Source organism: Athene cunicularia (genome assembly GCF_003259725.1).
Source record: "Athene cunicularia isolate RWA chromosome 1 unlocalized genomic scaffold, athCun1 chr1_part1, whole genome shotgun sequence".
NCBI classification, from domain to species: Eukaryota; Metazoa; Chordata; class Aves; order Strigiformes; family Strigidae; genus Athene; species Athene cunicularia.
This window is the reverse complement of record NW_020799091.1, coordinates 100,231,944-100,254,697: the sequence shown is the minus strand read 5'-3', so window position 1 is coordinate 100,254,697 and position 22,754 is coordinate 100,231,944. Positions and strand designations below refer to the sequence as shown.

Genomic DNA, 22,754 nt, shown 5'->3' with positions numbered 1-22,754 from the left:
AGTCCCGGAGCGCCGCTGCTCCCGGGACAGGGAGTATGGGCTCCCAGCCGGCGGCTGGGGCCGACGACCGGCGCACCTCGCTGGTTTCCCTCTGCAGGCTTTTTTCCCGGGTTTTCGTCCGACGCAGGTGCACTTTTGGTCGTTTGCGGACTGCGCTGTCTTATTAAAAAAATAACAGTAAAGCAAGCAGTCGTTTTATTGCTTTAGCTGTCGATCTCTGCAGCACTTTTCCTCGTGTAGGCTCTTCCGTGGAAAAGGCTGGTGAAGGGCCTGTCAGACAAGTCTGTCCAGGCACAGCGTGGGTTAAATTGACGGCTACATCTGTTCGTGCTGTCCTGCCTTCCCAGCAGGAGCGAGGTCGATTTGGAAAGGATTTTAATGGTTTAGAGTTCTTCATAAAATATTGTAGGTTTTTTTGCGGGAAGATGTGCTGTAGAGGGAGTGTGTTGAATGAGCTGTCATTTTTTTTTCGGAACAAACTGAATGCCAAGTTGTAAAAGGTGGTAATTCTACTCTTGATGAAGCGGCTGACTACCTGTCACTTAACGTCTGGGTAATCTGCCCTAAAAGCGTGCTTCGAAGAAGTTTTTCATCCTAAAATCTTTATAGTTTCTGTCCAATTCTCTTGGGCTGGCTTTGGTTTTTGGCTGTGATAGCTTGAAGCAGGCACCTGTGCTCTATGGCCAGTGTGCTGTTGAGTACAAGCTAAGAAATGGTTTTGAAAGGACTAACGTTACAAGTCAGACTTAGTGCTGTGCTAACGTGTTTGGACAGCGGGGTTAGGCCAGCCTGCAAAGGCTGTGTAAGAATGCAGAGACTCGATTTTGATCCCTTTTAGCTTGCGTGTTTTCACTGTATAGCATATGTTGATTTTTAAGTTTACCTGATAGTTTTGAATGACCTTTGAATGTGAGATAAGGCACAGGGCCTTACAGGGACTGCAGACTAGAAGCTGAAAATGCCCGACCATATGTGCAGTAGTCAGCTTTTTGTAGGCAAGCAGATAGCTTAGGACGCTGTAACAGTGGATCAATCTGGTCTAGAAGGGTCTACAGAAATACCAAATAACAGACCGCACCTGAATTATTTGCTCGGTATGTTGGGAAGTTGATGATAAATCTCCCACAATGAAGAAACTGAAAAACTATAACTCCCATTGTCTGTATATTTTCAAATACGTTATTTGTATGTGTGTCAGACTTCATCAAAGATAAAAAGGAATTTACAGTAAAGAAAATGGAAAGATTGTAATTGCAAATAACTTCAAGATTTATTTGGAACAAACCCAATTCTTTTTCCTAAAATCCCTGTGCTGTTAGTTAAAGTACAAATTCTAAGGGCTTATAGGATTTTTTGATACTTAAGTTTCCTATCCTGTTCTTTTGTGCAATGCCTTATATGATTTAAGGTTTTACATCATTTGGTTTTTATAATTCACACTGTGATCTTGCTTATACAGCAGTTACAATTGTTTCATGTTAAAGTATAATTAATTTCTTTTCCTCTGAAAGTATCAAATAAAACCAAGTTAATTCACTTCAAGGGATATCTTGGCCATAGAAATAATTTATTGTTTGGCAATGAACATTTAAAACCAAAACATACTTTTTAATTTACTATTTTTCTTTTCTAGGTCACTGTTCTGTGTAAGAAAAGTTACAGACTACAAATATGGGAAAGAAACGCATCAAAGGCAAAACTGCACAGTCTGATGAGTCTCTGGATACACTAGGTATGTTTCCTCAGAGAAGTCTGTGTTCCTAGTGTTTTGTTTTAACCTCAAAGAGGGCTTGAAAACTCATTAGTATTAGAAGGCCTTTACATTAGTCACTGGCTTTGAAGTCTCATTTACAAAGTGTGAGTTTGTATAATTGAAACTGAGATCTACCAAGAAACCTAAGTGTTGCTACTTTAAGTATGCTAGAAAATAATAATCCTGTCCTGAAAACTATAATTATTTTCTGGTTTTCAAGCAACTCAGATGCACAGCTCTTTACTAATACAGAGATCTTACTGAATTGTATAAACTTCCTCAGAATTTAAAGAGTTTGTAGAGTCAGCTACTAAGTTTGTCATGATACGTTTAAGTAGGATTTTCGTAATGAAGAATTTTGTTGCAGAAGATTCTCGCTTCCACAAAAAAGATTGTGATTTGTGAAACCATTTATTTGTCTTTTCACTAGCAACTAACTTAGTACTGATGCTGGACACCTCAGCTGTCTAGTCATAGTGCTTTTTGCTTAAAACCTCTTTCTCACCTTCTGTTCCTAATAGTTCCTAATCCCAAATAGTTAATGTTATCCTTCTAGTTGTACTAGATCTCACCCTTCTGTTGAAATTTGATTTGTTATCTTTTTTATGTTGTTTATTCTAGCTCTTGTTTCTGCTTGTGCCGTGTAGTATTCTCTTCTACCACCTTGTCTACCAGGTCACAGATTGAGTCTTGCCCATCTTTTCTGTTGATTCTTACTGGAGAAACAAGTTGAGCCATGCTAGTGTAGCTGTGAGAGTTTTAGGCAGGAGGCTTGGTGTGATGGCTTGTTTATTTTATATTTGTCTACTTTACTTTGGTTTCCTGTTTGTCCTAATATTGTGGTAGCTTCTGTCTCCTATGGCTTTTAAGGTTTTGTTTTTGTTTGTTTGTTGTTTTGGATTTTTTTTCCCTTGGAGTTGATCAAGATCAATGTCTGCTGTGACTTCCTCACTTTTCTCCAGCAAAGAAGTCAGTTATGGTGCAGTTGTTGATGGCATCTCGCTTCCTTGGCTAAAAATAGGCTAGATTACCCTGACAAAGTCCTGTAAAGTCACAAATGTAAAATAGGAGTGATCATTGTGAATTCCACTGTAATAGTAGTGGCCAGTATGCAATAGATTTGTTTCAAAAAGACTATTCTGAAGTTGTAGATGAAGCTTGTGGTTTTTTATAAAGGCTTAAAGAATGCATCTAAATATCTGTATTTGGTTCTTATTGGCTAGCATTTTTACTGTGGTAAAATCCTATAATTTTGGAAAGAAACAGAACCGTAGGTACAAAACTTTTCACCTGTTTCAGATCATGCCAAGAAAATGTTGCTATCTTGAGACTGTAATCTTACATATGGTCCTCAACAAAGATTCAGAGCTGTATGCCATCTGAGCAATAAAAATACCTCCGTAGCAAAGGACTTCAGATAGTTGAATTATGTAAACAGCTGTGTAATTGTTCTTAATAATAGTTTCACAAAGATGTGCTTTCTTTATTTTTTGGTTTTACATATTAAGTACATACAGCATTTTTCTTTTAGCATGGGTTTGTTTATTCTGTGCTCTTTGGCTTTTACAGTAACTTTGTACTGTCAGATATTTGACCCTGTATTTATAAATTTTGACATTTGTAACTGTGAATAGTGATAAATTGTAGGCTGATGATGATACATGTCTTGGAAACTTACACTGTAAAAAAAAAAAAAAAAAAAAAAAAAGGGGGGGGGGGTTCCTCACTTTTTATTTGGAAGAACTTGAATCAGTTTGCATATGCATTGTCTGTCAATAGCAATTTCTCTGTATGTGATTTAGGCTTACTGACAGCTTCTCTTAGTGCAAGTGACAGTGTAACCAACAACCTTAAAAATTAAAGAGAAGAAATAAGATAATTAAACTGGTAATAGCTCTTAGCAGCACATGCCCATTCTTGGTGTAACCATTCTTAGCAGAGTTTAGTTAAATAGGTGGGGTTCACACCAGGTCCAGAAGGTGCATCTCCAAGTAGTATTGTACTGCAAAGTGATTATGGTATGGATAGGATGACTCTGCCATTTTTTTTTTTGCCATAGTCTGCTGCATAATTTCACTGAGGCAGCTCAGCTGGAAGCGTAACCTCCATAATCTCCACTTTTATAGGCCAGCCAGGTGCTGCCTTGGTGACTGGGAACCGTGGCAGTGGGCTGTGGCTGCTCCCTGGGAGGTGTGGGAATCGTAACGCCACAATAATAGAAGCCCACAGCCTGGCATAGTAGGTAGGTTTGTATCCAAAAGTTTTGTCAACTTCTCTGACTAGATGTAGATTTGAGCAATACCCTTTTAATTTATTTTTTTTTTTTTAGTAATGCAGTAGTTTAGGATGCAGCAATATCTCTGGATTGTGAATGGGGGTAACAGAGGGTTTCTTTCTGATGTGGCTGCTAAATTGTCAATGTTTCTTTGACTTTAGAAAGGCTATCCTAGTTTCTGGATTGCTGCCTGTGTCTTTGAGATTGGCATTTGTTACAATACCTACATCCTTCTTGTGCTTTTTATTTTGTAGAACCTGTGTGCAAGCATATTCGTAAAGGATTGGAACAAGGTCATCTCAAAAAGGCACTGGTGAACGTGGAATGGCATGTTTGTCAGGACTGCAAGGCAGACAATAAGACACAAGAGAAATCCGAGGAGGAGACTGATGAAAGCCCTTCGATATGGTTATGTCTAAAATGTGGCCACAGGGTATCTCTTGTTTTGTTGTTAATTTGTCTTGCTATCTTGCAGTGTCTCATAGTGGAACAAGAGAGCTTCTGATTAAACTCTTAGATTCGCTCTCCTTTTATTCTAAAGGTGATGCTACATAAATGATTTTATGTACTGTAGTGTAATTAAAAAATGCCTGTTCTGAATTGCAGATAAAGTACTTAGAAGCTTGGCACAAAGGCATTTAGCAGGCTTAAGGCTAAAACATCATTCTGAGGACTTGTTTTCTTAGAAAGTCAAAATTATTTTGCTAAGAAAATAACAGCTTGTGTTAATCCTCCTGATTTGTGATATTTACAATAAGATCTTATGCTTGCATTAGTTTACTAAACTTAAAACTGCATGCTGAAGAGGTTTTTGTTCTGTTCCGTTCTTCAAGCAGTTCAATCTGGAATTTGCAAATTAGATGTTCAGTCCCTGAGCAACTTTATAGTTATTCTGTACTCAGTAAGCTACCTTTCTCTCTGCAGAAGTGTCTTGAAATAGGCCCATCTGTTCATCCTAATTAGTTTAACATAGTTAAACAGTTTTCATTTTAATACTTTGTTTATACTCTTAACTGTATGTATGTTTCATCGGTAGTCATCTGGATTTTGTGACGCTTCTGGTTATCAACATTGTAGGGCTGTGGCAGAAATTCTCAAGAACAGCATGCTTTAAAGCATTATACAACGCCAAGATCAGATCCCCATTGTTTGGTTCTCAGTTTGGACAACTGGAGTGTGTGGTGAGTTTGTCAGGCAACAGTTATAAGACATAGCTAGAGGGCAACAGAGGCTGGGAATATAATTTGAGTTTTCTTTGTGAATTCTAGAATTTATCTCGATGTATATAAAGCATTTTAACACACAAAAATCCCAGCAGTCTTTGCTGAGATTTGCTAAATAAATATTACTTTATTGCAAAATTCATAACTAGAAAATGTTCATAATTGCAGTTGAAATTGACCAACTAATAAATGCTCTTGACTGGTTTTTACTGCTTTTGCTTGGTCAGAATACTGACACCTGGAAACAAATGTTGATATGTAGCTCTAAATCTTAACTTGCAGTCTTGGAAGAAGCTTCTTTCTGATATGCACTTAATGACAAACTTACTTACTGAGAAAATAAAAGTAATTATAACTTCTTAATACCACATGTATAGTTAAGAGGCGCAACTGTAGAATTACAAGATGCTTCTAGGTCAGCCAATACAAATTCCATCTCCCTGGTATTACTTCCTCCTCTTAAAAGGAACAGTATGTTAAGGGGGAACCTTAATTTTCTAAGCTGTAAAGTAAAGTGTCTGACATAAAGAGTTTTCATTTTGCTTATTAACTTTTTCTTAAACTTACTATTTGTCATTATGTTCATTTTCTATAACAATATCTGTTTACTTGATCGTATTCAACATGTGTAACGATCAGTATTTTTATTGAACTCTAGAATGGAAATGGACATTATTAATAACATGTATTCCTAATGAACCAGTAAATTTCTTTTTGTGAATTTAAATTAGCGTTAAAATTACGGTTTTTCAAGTGCTTTGTTTTCTCTTCTAAAACTTACGTAGTTTTTAAATTAAAGTACTTGCAAATGAGAGGAAGTTGTCTAAGCAAGGTGTTTTCATTCCTTCTAGAATTTCTTGATTGTACACACTAGCACAAGAAATTAATCAGATTAATATATTGGGCATAAATAATTGTTATAAATCAAACCTACAATCAAGAAACTTATTTCACAGTAGGCCTAACACATAAAAGCAAAAGCAGTTTTGATCAGAGTTTATTAATGATATGTATATGTGAGTAAATCTTTCTATGGTATGCATGCATATGTGTTTGAAATTGGATTTGTTATAGTACCTGTAAACAGTTAAAAGAATTGTTTTGAACTTGGAGAGAAAGAGGAGAGTTCATTAAGTTCTGCAGTTTGGGTTTACAACAAGTGCGATTGTGTGCATTTTCAGTACTGGTATGACATAACAGTTGCATCTACTTTTATGTTTTTTCCCCCACTGGTCAAACAGCCATCACTGGAAAAACTTATTCAAATTCCTTGATTCCTTCAGGGTTACCTCCACAATTTTTGATGGATGAAACGTTACGATGTTAAAATTCCCCATGGAAGTAACTATCATTTGTTATTCCAGGAGGGAGAATGCCTATTTTTATAATTAGGTAGATAGACAATAAATATGTACTCAGGGATCCAAAAGTTAAGCCAGTTTTTTTAATGAAGAACTGTGAAAATCGCAGCTAATTCCAGGGATGCTAGAGATTTAGGGAAGTACTTTGCTACAGACTTCTGCTTTTAATATCAGAAAAGAGTCTGATTTAGGGTAATCCTGAAAACTGCTAAATGTATTTGTGTCTAAGAATTGTAATTGGTGTGTTTCAAAGTGCAGAAGTATTTACGTTCTCTTCAATACCTTTGTCATCTCTTCAAAGAGCTGTTTGGGAAGAACTACAAAATCAATACATATAACTCTCCTTCAGCTGTATGTGTTCTGGCAGAATTTTACTCTTACTTGAGCCTTTATCACTACAGCTTCTCTCACAATTTTGTTTAAAACGGATCAGTGGCTTAATGATGTGCTTTTTTGCTCATAGAGATAAGTAGGTTTGTATCGGGAGTGGAAGAGCAAACAAAAAATGTCCAGGAGCAATGAGGGACACCAGTTTATTTCTTAGCCGATTTAAATTAACAAAGTACTTGCTTGGCTAAAATACTCAGAATATTTTTTTCACTCCATAACATTTGTAAATCATTTCCTTTAGAGCCTAATATCTTAGTTTCTTGATTTGGGCAAAATTTTCCCTGCATTTATTTTTCTTGCAACAAGATTTCTAAGCACATCTTTTGAGAATCTTACTTAGATTTGTAAATTGCAACTTCCGGTCACTGAAATAATTTAGTAGAGGTAATTTTTAAACTTTTTATTTTCTTGATCAGATTAGATTGAACTCTTCTCTAAGACTTCTAAATATTAAAATCTTGTAATTTTATAACCGTGTAATGAATTGTATCAATCAAGCAAAGAGTTTAGGATCTTTAACCAGTAGAAAAAAAACAGGATTAATTGTTTTTCTTGGGGGGGGCGGGGTGGAGACAGGTGCTACATATGCGATAATGAAGTTCCATATAATACTTCAACCCGATTGGGCCAGACTGTGGATTATGTTAGAAAACAAGTTTGTATTGACTCATCACGTACAGGTAAGTAATTATAGTATACATACAGTAAATCTGAAGGTCCCTTGAATGTAGGACACAGTACTGTAAATCCAGAATGTACACAAAATGCAATTTAACTTTTGGAGCTCCTTATGGTAAAGTAAAAAGCTAATTTCTTCCCCCCTGCCCTTTTTTATTCTCTCCTAGAATTCTGCTAGCATAAGTGATGTCCTAGGCCATGGACTTAATTGGAACAGGATTTTGCTCAGTGTCCTGTGAACTTTTACAGCCCAGAAATACAGGAATAGGAGGAAAAAATAAACAATTTTATTGTGACTTTTTTAAAAATGTGATATTTGGTTGTTCTGTGAGTAAGGAGTTGACTTTCAGTACTTAGGAATGCTGTGTTTATTCATCAGTACTGCTTGGTCTGTCTTTACATCTGGAGGAAATTTGTCATTGGTTAAGGATAAGGCGATTTGATTTTTTTAAAAGTATTTTTGTAGGTATTTGTGAATGTATCAGCTGGAATGACTAAAGTCTCCAGCTGTTGCAGTGCATTTCCTAATGGAAGAAGTATGCAAGAGGATTCATCTTCTGGGTCTATATATTTAATATAGGTATCTGCAGTATCTCTCAAATAGTGTATTCAGCCTGCAAGCTACCTGTGAAACTTGTTGTTTAAAAGGAAAAAACCCAGCAAAACCCACCGGTTTTCACAATGTCAAAACTGTTTTCGTACAAGGCATTTTCACTAGAAAAATTTGCATATCAAAATAAATACTGTAACTCATGGCTATCAAAAATTCTAACACCATCCTACACTGGAGTGAAATCATAGCCCCTTTGGGAAATGGATCGCAACCACCCAGCAGTGCTAAGTGCCTGTCTTTTTTGTTCAGGAAGCAGCTGAGGTTTTCTCACAGGGACCAGAATCTTTGAGTGATTTTGGTCAGGCATTCCCAGATGTGTAGTTTCTTTACGTCTAATATTTGAACTTCATACTAGTTGCCAAACTTTGCTCCTTGGGTCTGAACTGGAAAATGGATGAATACCTGGATGCAGTTGTTGTCTGTTTCAGGTGTCCTGTCCATTGTCTGTCCATCTGCAAAGATTTTTATTGTCTGTTTTCCTTACTTTCTCTGAGGTGGCATTACTTTATTTTAGTTCATCTTGGCTCACAGCCCTATTTATCAGAAACCTAATCAATAGTAAACTGCCAAACTGGCAGAACCAGTGTGGGTGGTGTTCTGAAAATTACCTGGAATACCCTTATGGTTTTATTAAACAGGTCATTGAAATTTTGAGCTATACCCTGGAGTAATTTTGGGGAAAACATTTTTAATGTATCTTGAAGAATATAAACCTTCTAGGTTCATCTGTTCAGGTTCATGAAATGAACATGAGAATGTTTTGACAGTGGGAGGCCTGTGGATTTCATTTCAGACAGTAGTACTGTGACAAAAGGAATATTATCTCAGATGCCATCTTGCTGGATGTTGCATAAAGCCCTAGCATAGGCAGTTTTTGCAACAGGAATGACACTTCAGATAACATGTGCAGAGTTTCAGAGATTGTTGGCATGAATGGCTTGTGGGCCAAGTGGCATGTTTAAATTGTATGCTGATCTGACATGGCATTCCAGGGATTTCTTGCTATTTCTTGTTTTGTTTATTTTTTAATCTCCTGTTACCTAGACAGTTGAAGAACCTAAACGAGTAGTTTTACATTTATACAATTACAGAATTAATTATCATATGTTTAAGTTTTAAACAACGTAGATTGCTGCTGCCTATAACTTTCCTAGCCCATTCCCTGTTACTGGGTTAATATGTGGTATTTTTTTTTATTATTTCAGTAGAAAAACAAGAGAACAAAGAATTTGAAAATAAAAAAGTGGAAAAAGACAGTAAAAATGAGCAAGAAAAAGAAGTCTCACTGAAAGAAGAGAATTCTCGTTCGAGTAGTAACTTGGAAGTGACTGTGAAGGGACTTAGTAACTTGGGGAATACATGTTTCTTTAATGCAGTGATGCAGGTACAGTAGCTGTTGCTGCTCTTAAAAACTTTGAATATCAAAAAAACCCAAACCAGCCCATGAGAACCCTGCCCCAGTATTTTGCAATGACACAATTAGAATGTCATTTTCATTTGCTACGAATGATGGGTTCTTTCTAAAAATAGTGGGTTGGCCCAGAGAAACATGAAGAAGTGGCACTGCAGGTTCAAACTTGCTCTAAGGGAAAAATATAACTAACTGCCTTGTCTTTGAGGGACAGCATCTTTCACTAATGTAGATTAAGCATGCTAACTTCCTAGTTTAGTAAAAAAAGTGAAATAGCCTGGCACATCACCCTTGCTGATGTCTTAGGATATAAGAGATTAATACCCAGAGACCATGGGTGTTTACCGAAACAAAAATGTGTCTCTCAGCAACAGGAAATCAAATTAAAGTAAATACTAACAGGATGAGCATAATTCCATTGTTGTATTGTGTGTCTTGCTCAGCTAAGTGTTTGGATAGAATAAACTTGTTCTTTCATGTATATTAAAACTTGCATGTAACCTTGTGCTCTTTGGCTCTTGATACTGAAGCTTTACTCAAAATTCCCACTGTACTTACAGGTTTCAGTAAACTGTTTGATTTTTATTTTTTTAAAACATGTTTTAAACCAAGCAAATATGCAGACTGCATTTTAACTTTTGATTTTAGAAAAGTGTGTCTTTAGAAACAGACACTAGTGAGTACTGTCTAGAACAACAGTATATTTAGGGGTTCTGCAATCTGAAGTAAGAGAGAGAGAGAGAGAGAGAAAACACGAACACTTGGAAGTCCTATTAGCTACAGGGAATGTAACTTTAACTGTCAAACACTGTGCTTGGGAAAAATAAATTGCTACTAATGTGGTTGCTACAAATTCCACAACCAGTGGAACTCAGCTGCCCTTCCTCTTGTTTCCCAGTTACCAATTATTCTCTTTCTTTTATTTTCAACAGAATTTATCACAAACTCCAGTCCTGAGGGAGCTGCTTAAAGAAGCTAAAATGCCTGGCACAACAGTTAAAATAGAATCACTTGAGTTATCCATGGTATATATGCTTTGACTTCTGTAGTATTTCTTCCCATTGTTCCAATCTGTTAGAAACAAAGCAATATTCATCTCTGGATTTTAAAGCTGTTTCAGCTAAGTACTAACAAGATGAAGAAGTAAAATCGGTGGGAATTTTACTATTGACTTCCATAAAGCTGCTTCTGATGGCAGCGGAGGTGTTTTATTCAAAGTGATAAGCAGTGATTCAGTACTCTTAATAGTTGTCATCAAAGGGATAATTACATTATGGTTACGTTATTTAAAGGAAGAAAACATGTAACTTTTGCTATAGTTTCACTTGTCTAAATGCAAAATAGGAGACTAGGGGATGTCTATAGTGCTAATTTAAATAATGCATCTGTCATTACAGTTAAGGATTTAGATGGGAAAGAAGGGTTGTGCATTTTAAGAAATTGTATTTTTTTCTTAATAAAAGCAAGAAGTCCAGGGTTGCTACTAAGCAATGAATAATTAATGGTTCTTAGCCCAGTGTTTTGGTATCATCTCACGAGAAACCATGTCTTGATAGTTTTTGTCAGGTTAACTTCCTGCTGCTTTGCAATTTTGTGTATTCTATCTTGTAATAATGTTTTTAATGTTTTCAGTTTCAATGAAGTGTTTAGATAAGGAACAACTTTGTTGCTTTTGTTTAAAACAGGAACCCCAGCTGATAAAACTAGATCAGCCAGGTCCTTTGACATTAGCCATGTATCAGTTCCTGACAGAAATACAAGAGACAAAGAAAGGGGTAGTCACTCCTAAGGAACTGTTTGCTCAGGTTTGTAAAAAGTAAGTATCTGTACAATTGCATGTCATAGTGAGTATAACAAAAGTTTCTTAGTTATTTAAAAAGTCCATTAGTTGTTTAAAGAGGTCAGCTTTCTCCCCAGTTTTTTCTTGAGCTCACGTCACAGCATATGAAATTTGTATAATACTTAAGTTTTGAAGGAAGAGGATAAAGAGCAAAATACAAATTAATAGAAGTAAAATGAAAGCTATTCAGTGACATATTCTGATTAGCTAGCTTCATAATTTTAGAAAATACCATATGTAAACACTTGTTGCTTTTATATACATACATGTTTGAGACTATCCTTTTGTGTCTGGTATGATTTGTTTTTACTTTGTCCGTCTCTAAGTTCAGTTATACTTGACAATTAACTGTTTCATTTACAGAGCAACACGATTTAAAGGTTATCAGCAGCAAGACAGTCATGAATTGCTTCGTTATTTACTTGATGGAATGAGAGCAGAAGAAATCCAAGTGAGTGCTAATTTCATAGTTGTACATACGTTTCTTTTTCACACCCCAGACCAATACTTTTTCCTCTGCTGAGGGGAAGAGAATGTTCTTTCTGAGGTAAGCCAAGCTCTGTAGAGTGGTTTGTGCTGCCCATAGCAGTTATTTGAAATGTATTAGCAACAGAGCTATAGAACCAGGCAGCCTCTAAGCAATGGGGTTCTGAAGGAACAACCACTGGTATTACTGTTTTCACTTAACAAAACTATTCAAACAAAAGTTTGTGGCCTGTACCTCTTACATAAATTGCACACACTGTTTAGATTTCTAACATAATGATATTTTCTCCCTTTTTGGAAAGCAGTGTACTGGTTATTCTCTATGCTTTTCTGATAAAATCAAGTAGAAGAGTTCAGTTTTACTTCCTCTAAATGTCTTTGGTTAACTCAACACCTGTAATACAAATATCCTTCAGAAATTGATTGACTTGTCCAAAAATTCTACAGAAAAAGTGTGTTTGAAGTATATGTAGTAACCCTAAAGAATGTCTTAATTTCTGAAATGCCTGAAAGTTCATTTGTGGAAATTCCTTTTTTTTTTTTTTTTTTTTTTTTTTTTTACAGTTTTAATTTGGACAAGTATTTCATCCTTAGACTGGTTTTCTTACATACCAATTTTAGCATTACGGTTGCAAGCTGTTTCTTGATTGGTTATTTTTTTAATATCCACAGGAACTATTTTGTGTCTTTACAGGCATTTGTGGTTTTTGTATTGGTTCTCTTAATCAGTGAATTAAACTTTTTCCTCCATCTGAAATGTTTTCTAAAATGAGCTAGTTAACTGAATTAATTTAGGAAGTTTTACAGCATGTATTTGTTTTGAAAATTTCAGCAAATAAGTGTTGGAATACTGAAGGCACTGACTGACTCTAACAAACAAAATGAAGAAGAACTTAAAAAGAAAATTAAAGGTAAAATACATGTTACTGACGCGATAATTTAAAATATTCTGTTTCACTGAAGTACGCAAAGTAACACTAATAGTATCATCTAAAAGATACATGTTTAACTGTACAACTTTATTCCATCTCTTGAATATGTGTGTATCTAGAATATAAAGCTCAATACTGTTAGTGTATTTATTTGAATGTCTTGCTGAACTTGGTGGCATTTCCTTCTTAACAGTGTAAGAGAGAGTTGATTCTGTAGACATTATACATTAAAATATGTTTGTGTAGCGTTTAATCATTCAAGTATTATGTAAGAAATTGAAATATTAGCACATCAGTGTAATGATTTATTTAGTCTTAGTAGTCCATTGTTACTTATCAGTGGTATAAAAAAACCCAAACAGTGAACAGAAGAATATTTAAACTTTGCAACATGACTTATATTAGAAGATGAAGACCAAGTTTAAATTTAGAATATGTGCTGCACTGAAAACATAACTTTAGGAAATGGGTTTGTTTGTAGGGCACCTATACAGACAAAAGTTGGTGCTTGTTTTTTATGTTCAGACAGTTGAGTGAAGTCCTGAGAGAAAACAGGAACTCTTACTGGGGTGTAGTACTTCTGAGAAAATGGGGAAATGCATTTGAGTTGAGAAAGTGCTAAAGGTGTTGTTTCATTCAAGGTGTCTTCTGTGAATGTGTTTTTGCCCCCATTCCTTTGATGGATGAAAGAAGCTTAATTTAAGAATCTTGCTGTTCTTCCTGAAACTAAACCACACCAATTCATTCCATCACACCTTTTGCATACTGTATTTTTTTTTTTATTTGGTACGCCATAACTAAATCGGTTGCCAGTATAGTATATGTCATATTATTAACTTTGCTATATATTTTGTCAATTCTTAGAATATGAAAAGAAAAAGGGAATACGAAGTTTTGTAGATCGAATCTTTGGTGGAGAATTAACCAGTACAATTATGTGTGAGGACTGCAGAACCGTAAGTAAATGAACTGCCTGCTTTGGATAGTCTAGAGCATAATTTTATGTCATCTTCAGGAGAACCTCAAAGTAACTATATGTGGAAATAAGTGAAATTGGAAAGGCTTGCTTCAGTTAATACACTTCTAAGAGTTGATTAGCTGCATGCTCTTCGGAGTGGCTGGAATCTTTCTTCCCTTATGTTATAAAGCTAATCTTTCAGTTGCATTCAAAAGCCTTCCAGAAAAAGGTCAGCAACGGCAAACTGCCTCTGCCAGAGGAATTCACTCTCAGATTCATAGTAAATGCCTTCCCGTGGCACAAATTGTAGAGTGAATGAATTGTTCTACTACCAGCATTATGCTGCCAGGGGCCCTTTCCTTTTTCATCAGATTAGGTCTTTCCCTTTCCCACACTGGAATGACCATGGGATTGACAGGAGAATAGTTAAGCAAGAAGGCACTATTGGGGATAATGCATCCTGAGAATGAAGTAAGTAAGGATATTAGTGAGTGGGCTAGATGAATGTTATGACACGTTGCAGATACTGATCTCATAGGCCCTAAGATGAGTTCTCACACTCCAGGCCACTAGAAAACTGAAGTTTATAATAGTATTTCTTGCTTATTTCTGTCATAATGTGACTGCTAGATTTGGGTCACAGATAGCTGTTTGTGAAGGTAGATTAGCTGTGTCTTACATTTGTATGCACACAAGAAAGCACACATTGAATGCAAACAAGGCTATGTACAAAAGGCTATGTACAAAAGCACCTATTGACAGCCACTCAGTCGCTTCCAAACAAAATTAAATTGGACTCTTGTATATTAATTTTGAAGGTATCCTTGGTCCATGAGTCTTTCCTTGATTTGTCACTTCCTGTACTTGATGATCAGGTAAGAAATTGTATGTGCTTGCTTTTAGGCTTAGTTTTAATTTGCTTATATGGAAACACATTTATTACATAATCATTAGGGAATGAATTTATGCATCTTTCTAAATTTCTCTTTTGAAAGTGAAATTTGACCACAAAAACAGAGAATAAGATTTTCATGAGAGTAATTCCTTTAAGTTGTGGCTCATAAACTGTCTCTGGAAAATCCTTGATAGTCGGTGATCTTGCTGCTTTGTCAGTTAGTGTTTCTAATGTAGAGATTGGTTTAGGGAATAATCTAATATATTCCAGTGTTATCTCACTATCGTAGAAGACTGAGTTGTGAAGAGCAATGTTTCCCAATTCATCTTCACGGTTGTAAAATGGAACTAAATTGCGTGACAGTGATGGGTACATAGTGGTTGCTTGAATGCTACGGGGGTTTTGGTTTTTTTTTTTCATTTTTTCTTCTGTTTGCACTGAGTGCAAGAACATTCATAATATTCAGGTTATAGAGTAAAGCTAAGAAATGTTGGTAGGATAGTATGTAAATATTTATTTGATTAATGTTGGGGTTTTTGATCAGTCTCTAGACACTGAAAATACAGTATTTGCTTTGGGCTTCATATTGGTAATCTGTGTATGTAATATTTCAGATTTGTTATGTAGCACTGCTCACACAAAAGCTAATGAGTAAATACTGAAATGAAACCCCTTCAGCCAAAGGTATCATATGTCTTCTGCAACAAACAAGTTTAATTTTAGCAGAAGCAAACAAATTCTGTGGCATGCAGTCAACTGAAAATGTCTCTGCTTGTGTAAAACCATACTCTTCAGTGCATTTAATGAGATTGACATCTGTTAGAGCCAAAGGTAATGTTGCCCCCTTTTACAGGTTCAGAATTTGGCTCTTGGTAACCTTACTCTTTCATACTGTTTCATTATGCAAGTCATTGTTTTTGCATGTATTCCCTCTGAAGTAAGACACCTCTTTGGAAACATTAGGGTGACATAAATTAGTTAGTTGTATGTTATAATCACTAAAATGGTATCTTGAGCTGAAAACTTGGATAACAGCTTATCCCTACAATTTTCTTTGGAATACCATTTTTTTATTCAGGACCGTAAGATTTCTACTTCTGTGGTTGTTTTGTGGCTTTTTGTTTTTTGTAGAAAGTAAAAATTACAAATGAGAGAAATGTTAAAAAAAACAAAGAAAAGGAATCTGAAGATGAAGAGGATAAAAACAATGACTGTTATCTTAAGCAGAGAGATGAGGCCCCTGGTACAAGTAAGCACCTTCAGAAAAAAGCAAAGAAACAGGCCAAAAAACAAGCTAAGGTTGGTTTTGATAAGTATTTCACTTTTATTAATGAAGTTCTTGCTACTTCTGGTAAAACAAATTCTTTTTGCTTCCTTGGTTTAGAAGAGGGAGACAGCTTAGAATTTCTCCTCACTCAAATGCACAACTGAAAAGACCAGTTGTATCTATATCTTTGCTATTAAGAAGTTACATGTTCTCTTAAGAGTTGCTGTGCTAGGAGCAAGCTAATACCCAGAGGAATTTGAAATTTATGTTGCCTGTCTGAAGTAGCATTAATTTGTATCAGACAGCTGTTCTCCAGTCACTGATTGCAAGAGTGGTCACAAAACTTTAGAATAGAGACATAAGAAAGGATTGGGACGATACAAAGGGAATCATTAGGTGTATTTGAAGATACTGTGTAATAAGGAGCAGTGGGAAATATATCTGAGTAAGGATAAATTCAGTATTGGTTGAATTGATGAACTCTGATCATTAAATTATAGATTATTCTCCCCCCTCCTGCCCTATTTGTCTGTGGCATGCTACAAGAATTTCGATTAAGAAATTATAAATGTCATTTGAACTTGCTCTGGTTTTTTGTATTCTTGTATATTAATGTATTACAATTTGCAGAGCCAGCGCCGCCAGCAAAAACTTCAAGGAAAGGTGCTTCACTTGACAGATATCTGTGCAGCAGAACAGTCAGAAAAAGATGTTGAGTATAACCAAGAATCAGAGACCGAAATTAACTCTGAAACTCCTGATGTGAAGCAAGAAGAGGAATCACCAAATGATCATCACTGCTTAACTGAAAAAGACTTGAGTTTACAGGGAAATAATACAGAAGTTCAGAGCATGCATGAAAATACACGAAAGCCAGAACAAGAGTGTGTAGAAAATGAATCTCTCATGGATCTCCCTGTGGAAGGCTTAGATTCTCCTATAAAGTTTGTCAATGGCCTTGACAACCTATCTTTGAAAGATGAGGGTGATGAAAATGAAGATGAGGAGGAGCTTGCTACTGACTTTTCAAAACTACACTTGGGTGCCAATGCTGAATCTGATGCAAGTACCTTAGATGACCTTCAGACTGTTCCCATCAAGACATGTGAAGTGTCGACTGAAGATCCAGAAACAGCATTTTGTACTCTTGCAAACCGGGAAGATCTGAACCCAGAAGAAGGTTCAATCCATCACTGTTTGTATCAATTTACCCGTAATGAAAAACTTACTGACACCAATAAACTACTCTGTGATGTATGTACACAAAGACGTTATGGACCAAAGAAGAACTTAAAAAGTAATGACAAGTTACCTTTTAAATGAGAACTTTAAATATGTCCCTGTCTCCTGCTTGGGTGGGCAAGGGGGGGAATGTCCCTAAAGTGATATTTGTATAATTTTCACTTGGATCTGTTGAACTAGTATTCAGTGGGTAGGTTGTGAGGACCTCTTTCACTCAGATTAACACAAGTAAGTTCTTAACTGAGCAGACTAGTAGACTACGAGCTTGGGTGCAGAATACTGCAGGACTGAAAAAGAAGAGTGACAGAGAGGAGTGGGTTTAAGGGAAGGGAAAGGGCATTTCAATCTAAAAATTCTTTATGTGGATGAATGTAGGGAGTAGCTGTTTAGTAGGTGACTCTTCTTTCATCAAACATGAAAATTCTGCTGTGACATTCACAGGGAAATCATGTTGGTGTTTGCTCAGAAAGGCCAATAAAAGCCACATGCAATGTCTGCCTATGAGAGCTGTAGAGAACAAGCAAGAATTCATCCTGCTTGTGCTCACTGCTCAGATATGGTGTGAGCGGTTACTTTTGTGATATGGCAGCTGTTGTACAGTTCATCATTTAACATGTTAAAAAAGCAGAATGTTCAGTTCTCAGTTGTAGCAGATGACAACAGTCTAAATACTGAAAATAAAATTCTTGCTGTAACATTTGTTTAGATGTTAATCATTGGTGGCTTTTCTTTTCTGCAGGTGAAAAGACATACGTTTATACTAACGCCAAAAAGCAGATGCTAATCTCTCTTGCTCCTCCAGTTTTAACTCTTCACTTAAAGAGGTTTCAACAGGTAAGTAGCAGGCTGATACTACAAAAGTGTGTATGTATATGGTATCAGTTTAATATGTATGTATGTACATAATACTAGTTTAACTTAGAACTATGTTAGCATATTTTCATTTCCTATAAGCCTGTTTAGGTTTGGGTTTTTTCCCAAGGTTTGGAAGACATTGGTGTGCAGCTTTGTTTTTTGTGGTCTTTGAGGAGTTGGTATATATTTCTTGAAAGAATATTCCATTAGTTATCTGGAAAACACTGTTCTGTGAGTTCATCTGCAATCTATGCCCTCACTATTGTTATTGTTTACAGTATCTTAATGTTATTTGTTTTCTGCTACTGCAGCAGTTTATGGACTCTTACATTTCAATTACAGGTAGAATAGGATCCCTTACTAAACGAATGTATCAAATAAGTCAGTAGAATTGGAAGAGAGGATTCCAGACCTTACTGAGGGGGCAAGGTGGAGAGGTTGAATGGAAAGTGATGCAATTTAAGTCTTACTTATAAACACTGAAGTGGCTTACTTTTTTTCCAAGTTGTAGGAAAATATTTAATTCAGGGCTTTATCCTTTCAAGAAAGAGGAGAGGAATGGGGATGGGAGACAGTATTGCTGCTTTTAAGTTTAAAGCTGTTCAGTATTTTGGTCCAAATACTTGAACAGTAAGCAAGGTGACTAGGTGAAAAACAATTTCACAGAGAAAATGGAAATGTATAGCCTATTCCAAGAGACAGTAGCATGATTAAAGAGATAACATTCGTTATCTTCTCATTTTTCCAGTTTGATAATGGAAGATTATTTGAATAAGGTGGGAGTAGAAGTTGCATCAGTTTTTAACCATGTAAGATTAGATCCTTAGGCATATCACAATATCTGAGAAACAAGAGATGTCCATATAGTACATGAGAGCTGATTCTTTTTCCACTTTTGCTACCACTAAGTTACCATAAGAGTAAGTTGAAGACCTGTCTTGACTTGTGGTCCAGTGGAGCATGTTGGGGCAGGGAGGCAATTCTGGGAAAACCCTGGGCCTTGGGGAAAAAAAATAAACAACCCAATGTTGCCTTTTCCCAGTTTTGTGTAATGTAAAACTGATTTTGTAGTGTTGAAACTTTAACCTGAAATTTTAGTGACTGAGCACGGTTTTAATATGCTACATTTTAACATTATGGGGATTTCTTCTACTTTGTTTAAGGCTGGATTTAATCTCCGGAAGGTTAACAGGCATATCAAGTTTCCAGAAGTGATAGACTTGGCTCCTTTCTGTACTGCTAAATGTAAAGTAAGTGGGAAAACAATCAGATGGCTAAGCAGCTTAATTGTGAAAGGACAGAATCTTTGAAGCTTGACAAGCATTCTACAGATAGTTTGCGTGATCATACGGGATAACTGGCCATTGCAACTTGTACTTGAGCCAGTGTGCTTTCACTGATCGTAGTTGTAGTGCTTGCATTAATCTGTAATGACCAACTTCCCTTTCATCAGCAAACAAATCAAATGGAAGAGTTTACATTCTAGCCTTGTCCTAAACTTTTGCTTTTATAGAACGTGACTGAAGGGAATACCAAAGTATTGTACTCTCTCTATGGAGTTGTTGAACATAGTGGAACAATGAGGTCTGGGCACTACACTGCTTATGCTAAAATGAGAAGTATGAACAACCATCTCTCTGATCTTGTCCTTCGAGGACAAACTCCTGAAGGTAAGTAATTAGCAATATTTTACAATTTATTTCTTACTGCGGAACAGTAACAGGATTGATTGCTTTAATTCTTTGCAATAAATTTTACTCTTAAATTTTTCCTTTCACAGCTTTAGAAACTGAACCAGTAAAAGGGCAATGGTTCCACATCAGTGATACCTATGTACAAGCTGTGTCTGCATCAAAAGTGCTGAGCTCTCAAGCCTATCTCCTGTTCTATGAGCGACTGCTGTAACTCATCTGAGAAGCCTTCTTGTCTGTGCAGCCATCTTCATGTGGTCTGACAGAAGAGAGACTTGCAAATCATATTAACATGTTGGAGCTACTGTATACAACTGCAGGAATATACTTTGTGCTTCTTAGACACACTGAGGTGGTTAACTTATACTTTTTCCAGTGTTTTCACTACTTTTAAATAAAAGGGTTTTTTTCAAAATTACAGCTTTGAGCTTCTGTTGAGTAATTTGTGTGTTGGCACAGTCAAGCAACTGCTACTTTTAGTTTCCTGCAAGTGCTGTGTATCTTAGTCAGCAGTGCTCTCACTTTAAAGGGACCAGCTATAATTTTGAACTATACTTATCTCTGCTATCATCTGTTCCATGTGTATTTTCAAACTGGGTTCCAAGCATAAGAAGCTGTTTCTTCCTACACATCTTAGAGCTGAGACAAATTCATCATCAGCTCTCTTTCCACTGTTGGTTTATGTCCAACAGAGGACCCTCAGTTTTCAAACTCTCTAGGAATTCTTTTGCATGGGAACCTTATGCTGGTATTTTGGCAAGGCTGTGAACTCTAATGTCTCTCCCTTTGTGGAGGTTTGAACTCAGCCAGCAGCCAGATGCCACGTGGCTGGCATTCACCTCTCCCTCTCTGGTGAAATAGGGGAGGGAGAAAAAAAGAAGAGAATTCATAGGTTGAATAAAAAGAAGGAATTTATTAAATATAACAAAAGAAAACACTAATAAGAGTGAGTCCAAAAAGAGATAAGTAAACTGCAGCAGTGGCTTACTGAGCGGGGTGACCCCCCCCCTCCCCAGCAACAACAGGACCCAACATGCAAACTTTGTGAGCCCAAGCCCGAGCAAGAGCCTGCCCCTCTCTATCCCTGGGTGTGACAGCACGTGGTATGAAATACTCCAGTAAAAATTAACTCTGTCTTGGTTGAAACCAGGACACCCTTTCTCTACAACCGCTCCACTGTAGCCTTTCTGCACCGAAGGGGGAAGAAAACAGGTCCTAGGGTGACTTGTAACTCTGAAGTTGTCTTTTTCACAGGCTAGGCTTCACATTGGGTGTCACATAAATAAAATCTTGGCTCTTCCATGCTAGAGCAGCAGCTGTTCACATTCAGTGCATTTTTCACCACAACTTTATGAAGAAATGGGTGGTCTTATGTGTTCTGGCTACCCTTGGAGTCATTTGCAGTAGCACTTGTGCAGCTGACTAAATCAGTATGCCAATCCTTCTGAAAACTTGCTGAGTTTATTTTTCAGCAACAGACTATAAAGTGAGCATTAGTAAAGCTGGTGTATGGCAGCCTTATTTAGGCATAAGATAGTTCCAGACTTGATTTAGCCTTCCACTCCCTTTTGGCTGTGAAATAGACTAGCACTAGCAAGAGTAATAAAAGGATTAATTATTGCAGTGGCTTGAATTTCAAGTACAGTTCTCCTTTCAAACTACTGAGACACACAAGCTGTTTACTTTCCAAGAAATCTTAACAAAGGGCTTCAGTTGAGAGATACTATCACTGCATCATGCTAGCTATTGCTGCTCAGTGTTTATTTTAAGGCTATTAGAATGAGATGCAGTTCACTGCTGTTGGGATGCCATTTTGGTAGCATGGACACTTAAAGGGTGAGGGTGAAATAAATGCATGTAACAAAACCAAATGTGAGCATGGACCACAGACCTGCTGCCATACTTATTTCAATATTCATTTGCCTTTTTGCACCCACTGGTTAAGAAGAGTAATTAAGAGCACAAAGTGCTGCAACAATTACAGAGGATGCTTCCCTGCAGTTGTGCACTCCCTGCAGCAGGCTCACGGTCAGCCTCCCTCATGGCTGTACCAGGTGTAGGTGTCAAGGCAGGGGGTGGGCTGCAGCTGTGGCCTCTGTGAGGAGAGGCTAGGTATGCCTGGTGTAGGGCACAGCCAGCTCCAGTGGACCACCACGGGGCACAGCTGAGCCCCTCAGCCAAGATGGTGGGCGCCTCAGAGAAAGCCTGTGTAAGGATGGGCAAAACACTGCCCAGGAGTGAGGGGAAAAATGTGAGGAACAGCCCTCTGAGCCAAGAGGGGAGGAGGTGCAACAGGTACCCCAGCAGGGATCCCCTGCAGCCCCATGAGACACCACCCTGGAGCAGGGTGTGCCCCTGCAGCTCAGAGAGCCACACTTCCCCACTGCAGCTGGAGGCCCCCAGCCACAGAGGTGTATGCGTGCCTTGGAAAAAGCTGCAGCCTGTGCAGAGAAACCCAGACCAGAGCAGGTTTCCCTGCCAGCAACTGCAGTCCCTGGAGGACCACACAGCAGCAGTTGTTCCTGATGGTCTGTAACCTGTAGAGAGGAGCTCTGTGCTGCAGCCAAGGGGGAAAGTGTGCCTAAGAAGGAGCAGCAGCAAGGAGCTGTTATGGACTGACCACAGCCCCCAGCATGCCTGGTGGGGAAGAGGTAAAAGGAGGCAGGAGTGAAGGAGTACAGCTGAGCCTGGGAAGAAGGGGAGGTGAAGAGGAAGGGGGTTTAGTTTTTGTTCCTCACCCTCCAATTAATAATTTTAATTGGCAATAAGTTAACTTTCTACATGCTGAAGCTTTTTTGCCTGAGACAGTAATTGGTAAGTGATATCCTTGTCTTTATCTCAGTTCATGAGCTTTTTCTACTTATTTTCTGCCTCTAGTGTGGTG

General features: G+C 37.3%; 1 protein-coding gene across 2 annotated transcripts in view; it reads left to right on the top strand.

The window, feature by feature from the left end:
• USP16 (ubiquitin specific peptidase 16) overlaps nt 1–20,282 on the top strand; it is a 20,474-nt gene extending 192 nt beyond the window's left edge. The window contains exons 2-18 of one of the 2 annotated variants that reach the window (XM_026847453.1): nt 1,634–1,732; nt 4,283–4,461; nt 5,106–5,209; nt 7,579–7,682; nt 9,502–9,677; nt 10,637–10,729; nt 11,390–11,520; nt 11,908–11,995; nt 12,863–12,941; nt 13,827–13,918; nt 14,739–14,795; nt 15,947–16,114; nt 16,713–17,379; nt 18,064–18,158; nt 19,343–19,429; nt 19,693–19,849; nt 19,960–20,282. In XM_026847453.1, coding sequence (XP_026703254.1) covers nt 1,672–1,732; nt 4,283–4,461; nt 5,106–5,209; nt 7,579–7,682; nt 9,502–9,677; nt 10,637–10,729; nt 11,390–11,520; nt 11,908–11,995; nt 12,863–12,941; nt 13,827–13,918; nt 14,739–14,795; nt 15,947–16,114; nt 16,713–17,379; nt 18,064–18,158; nt 19,343–19,429; nt 19,693–19,849; nt 19,960–20,084 — 2,463 coding nt within the window. In that variant the 5' untranslated portion in view covers nt 1,634–1,671 and the 3' untranslated portion in view covers nt 20,085–20,282. Of the gene's footprint in view, nt 1–1,633; nt 1,733–4,282; nt 4,462–5,105; nt 5,210–7,578; nt 7,683–9,498; nt 9,678–10,636; nt 10,730–11,389; nt 11,521–11,907; nt 11,996–12,862; nt 12,942–13,826; nt 13,919–14,738; nt 14,796–15,946; nt 16,115–16,712; nt 17,380–18,063; nt 18,159–19,342; nt 19,430–19,692; nt 19,850–19,959 lie in introns of both variants that reach the window. The other variant, XM_026847445.1, reaches the window with a different exon arrangement.
• The last annotated feature ends 2,472 nt before the right edge of the window (nt 20,283–22,754 follow it).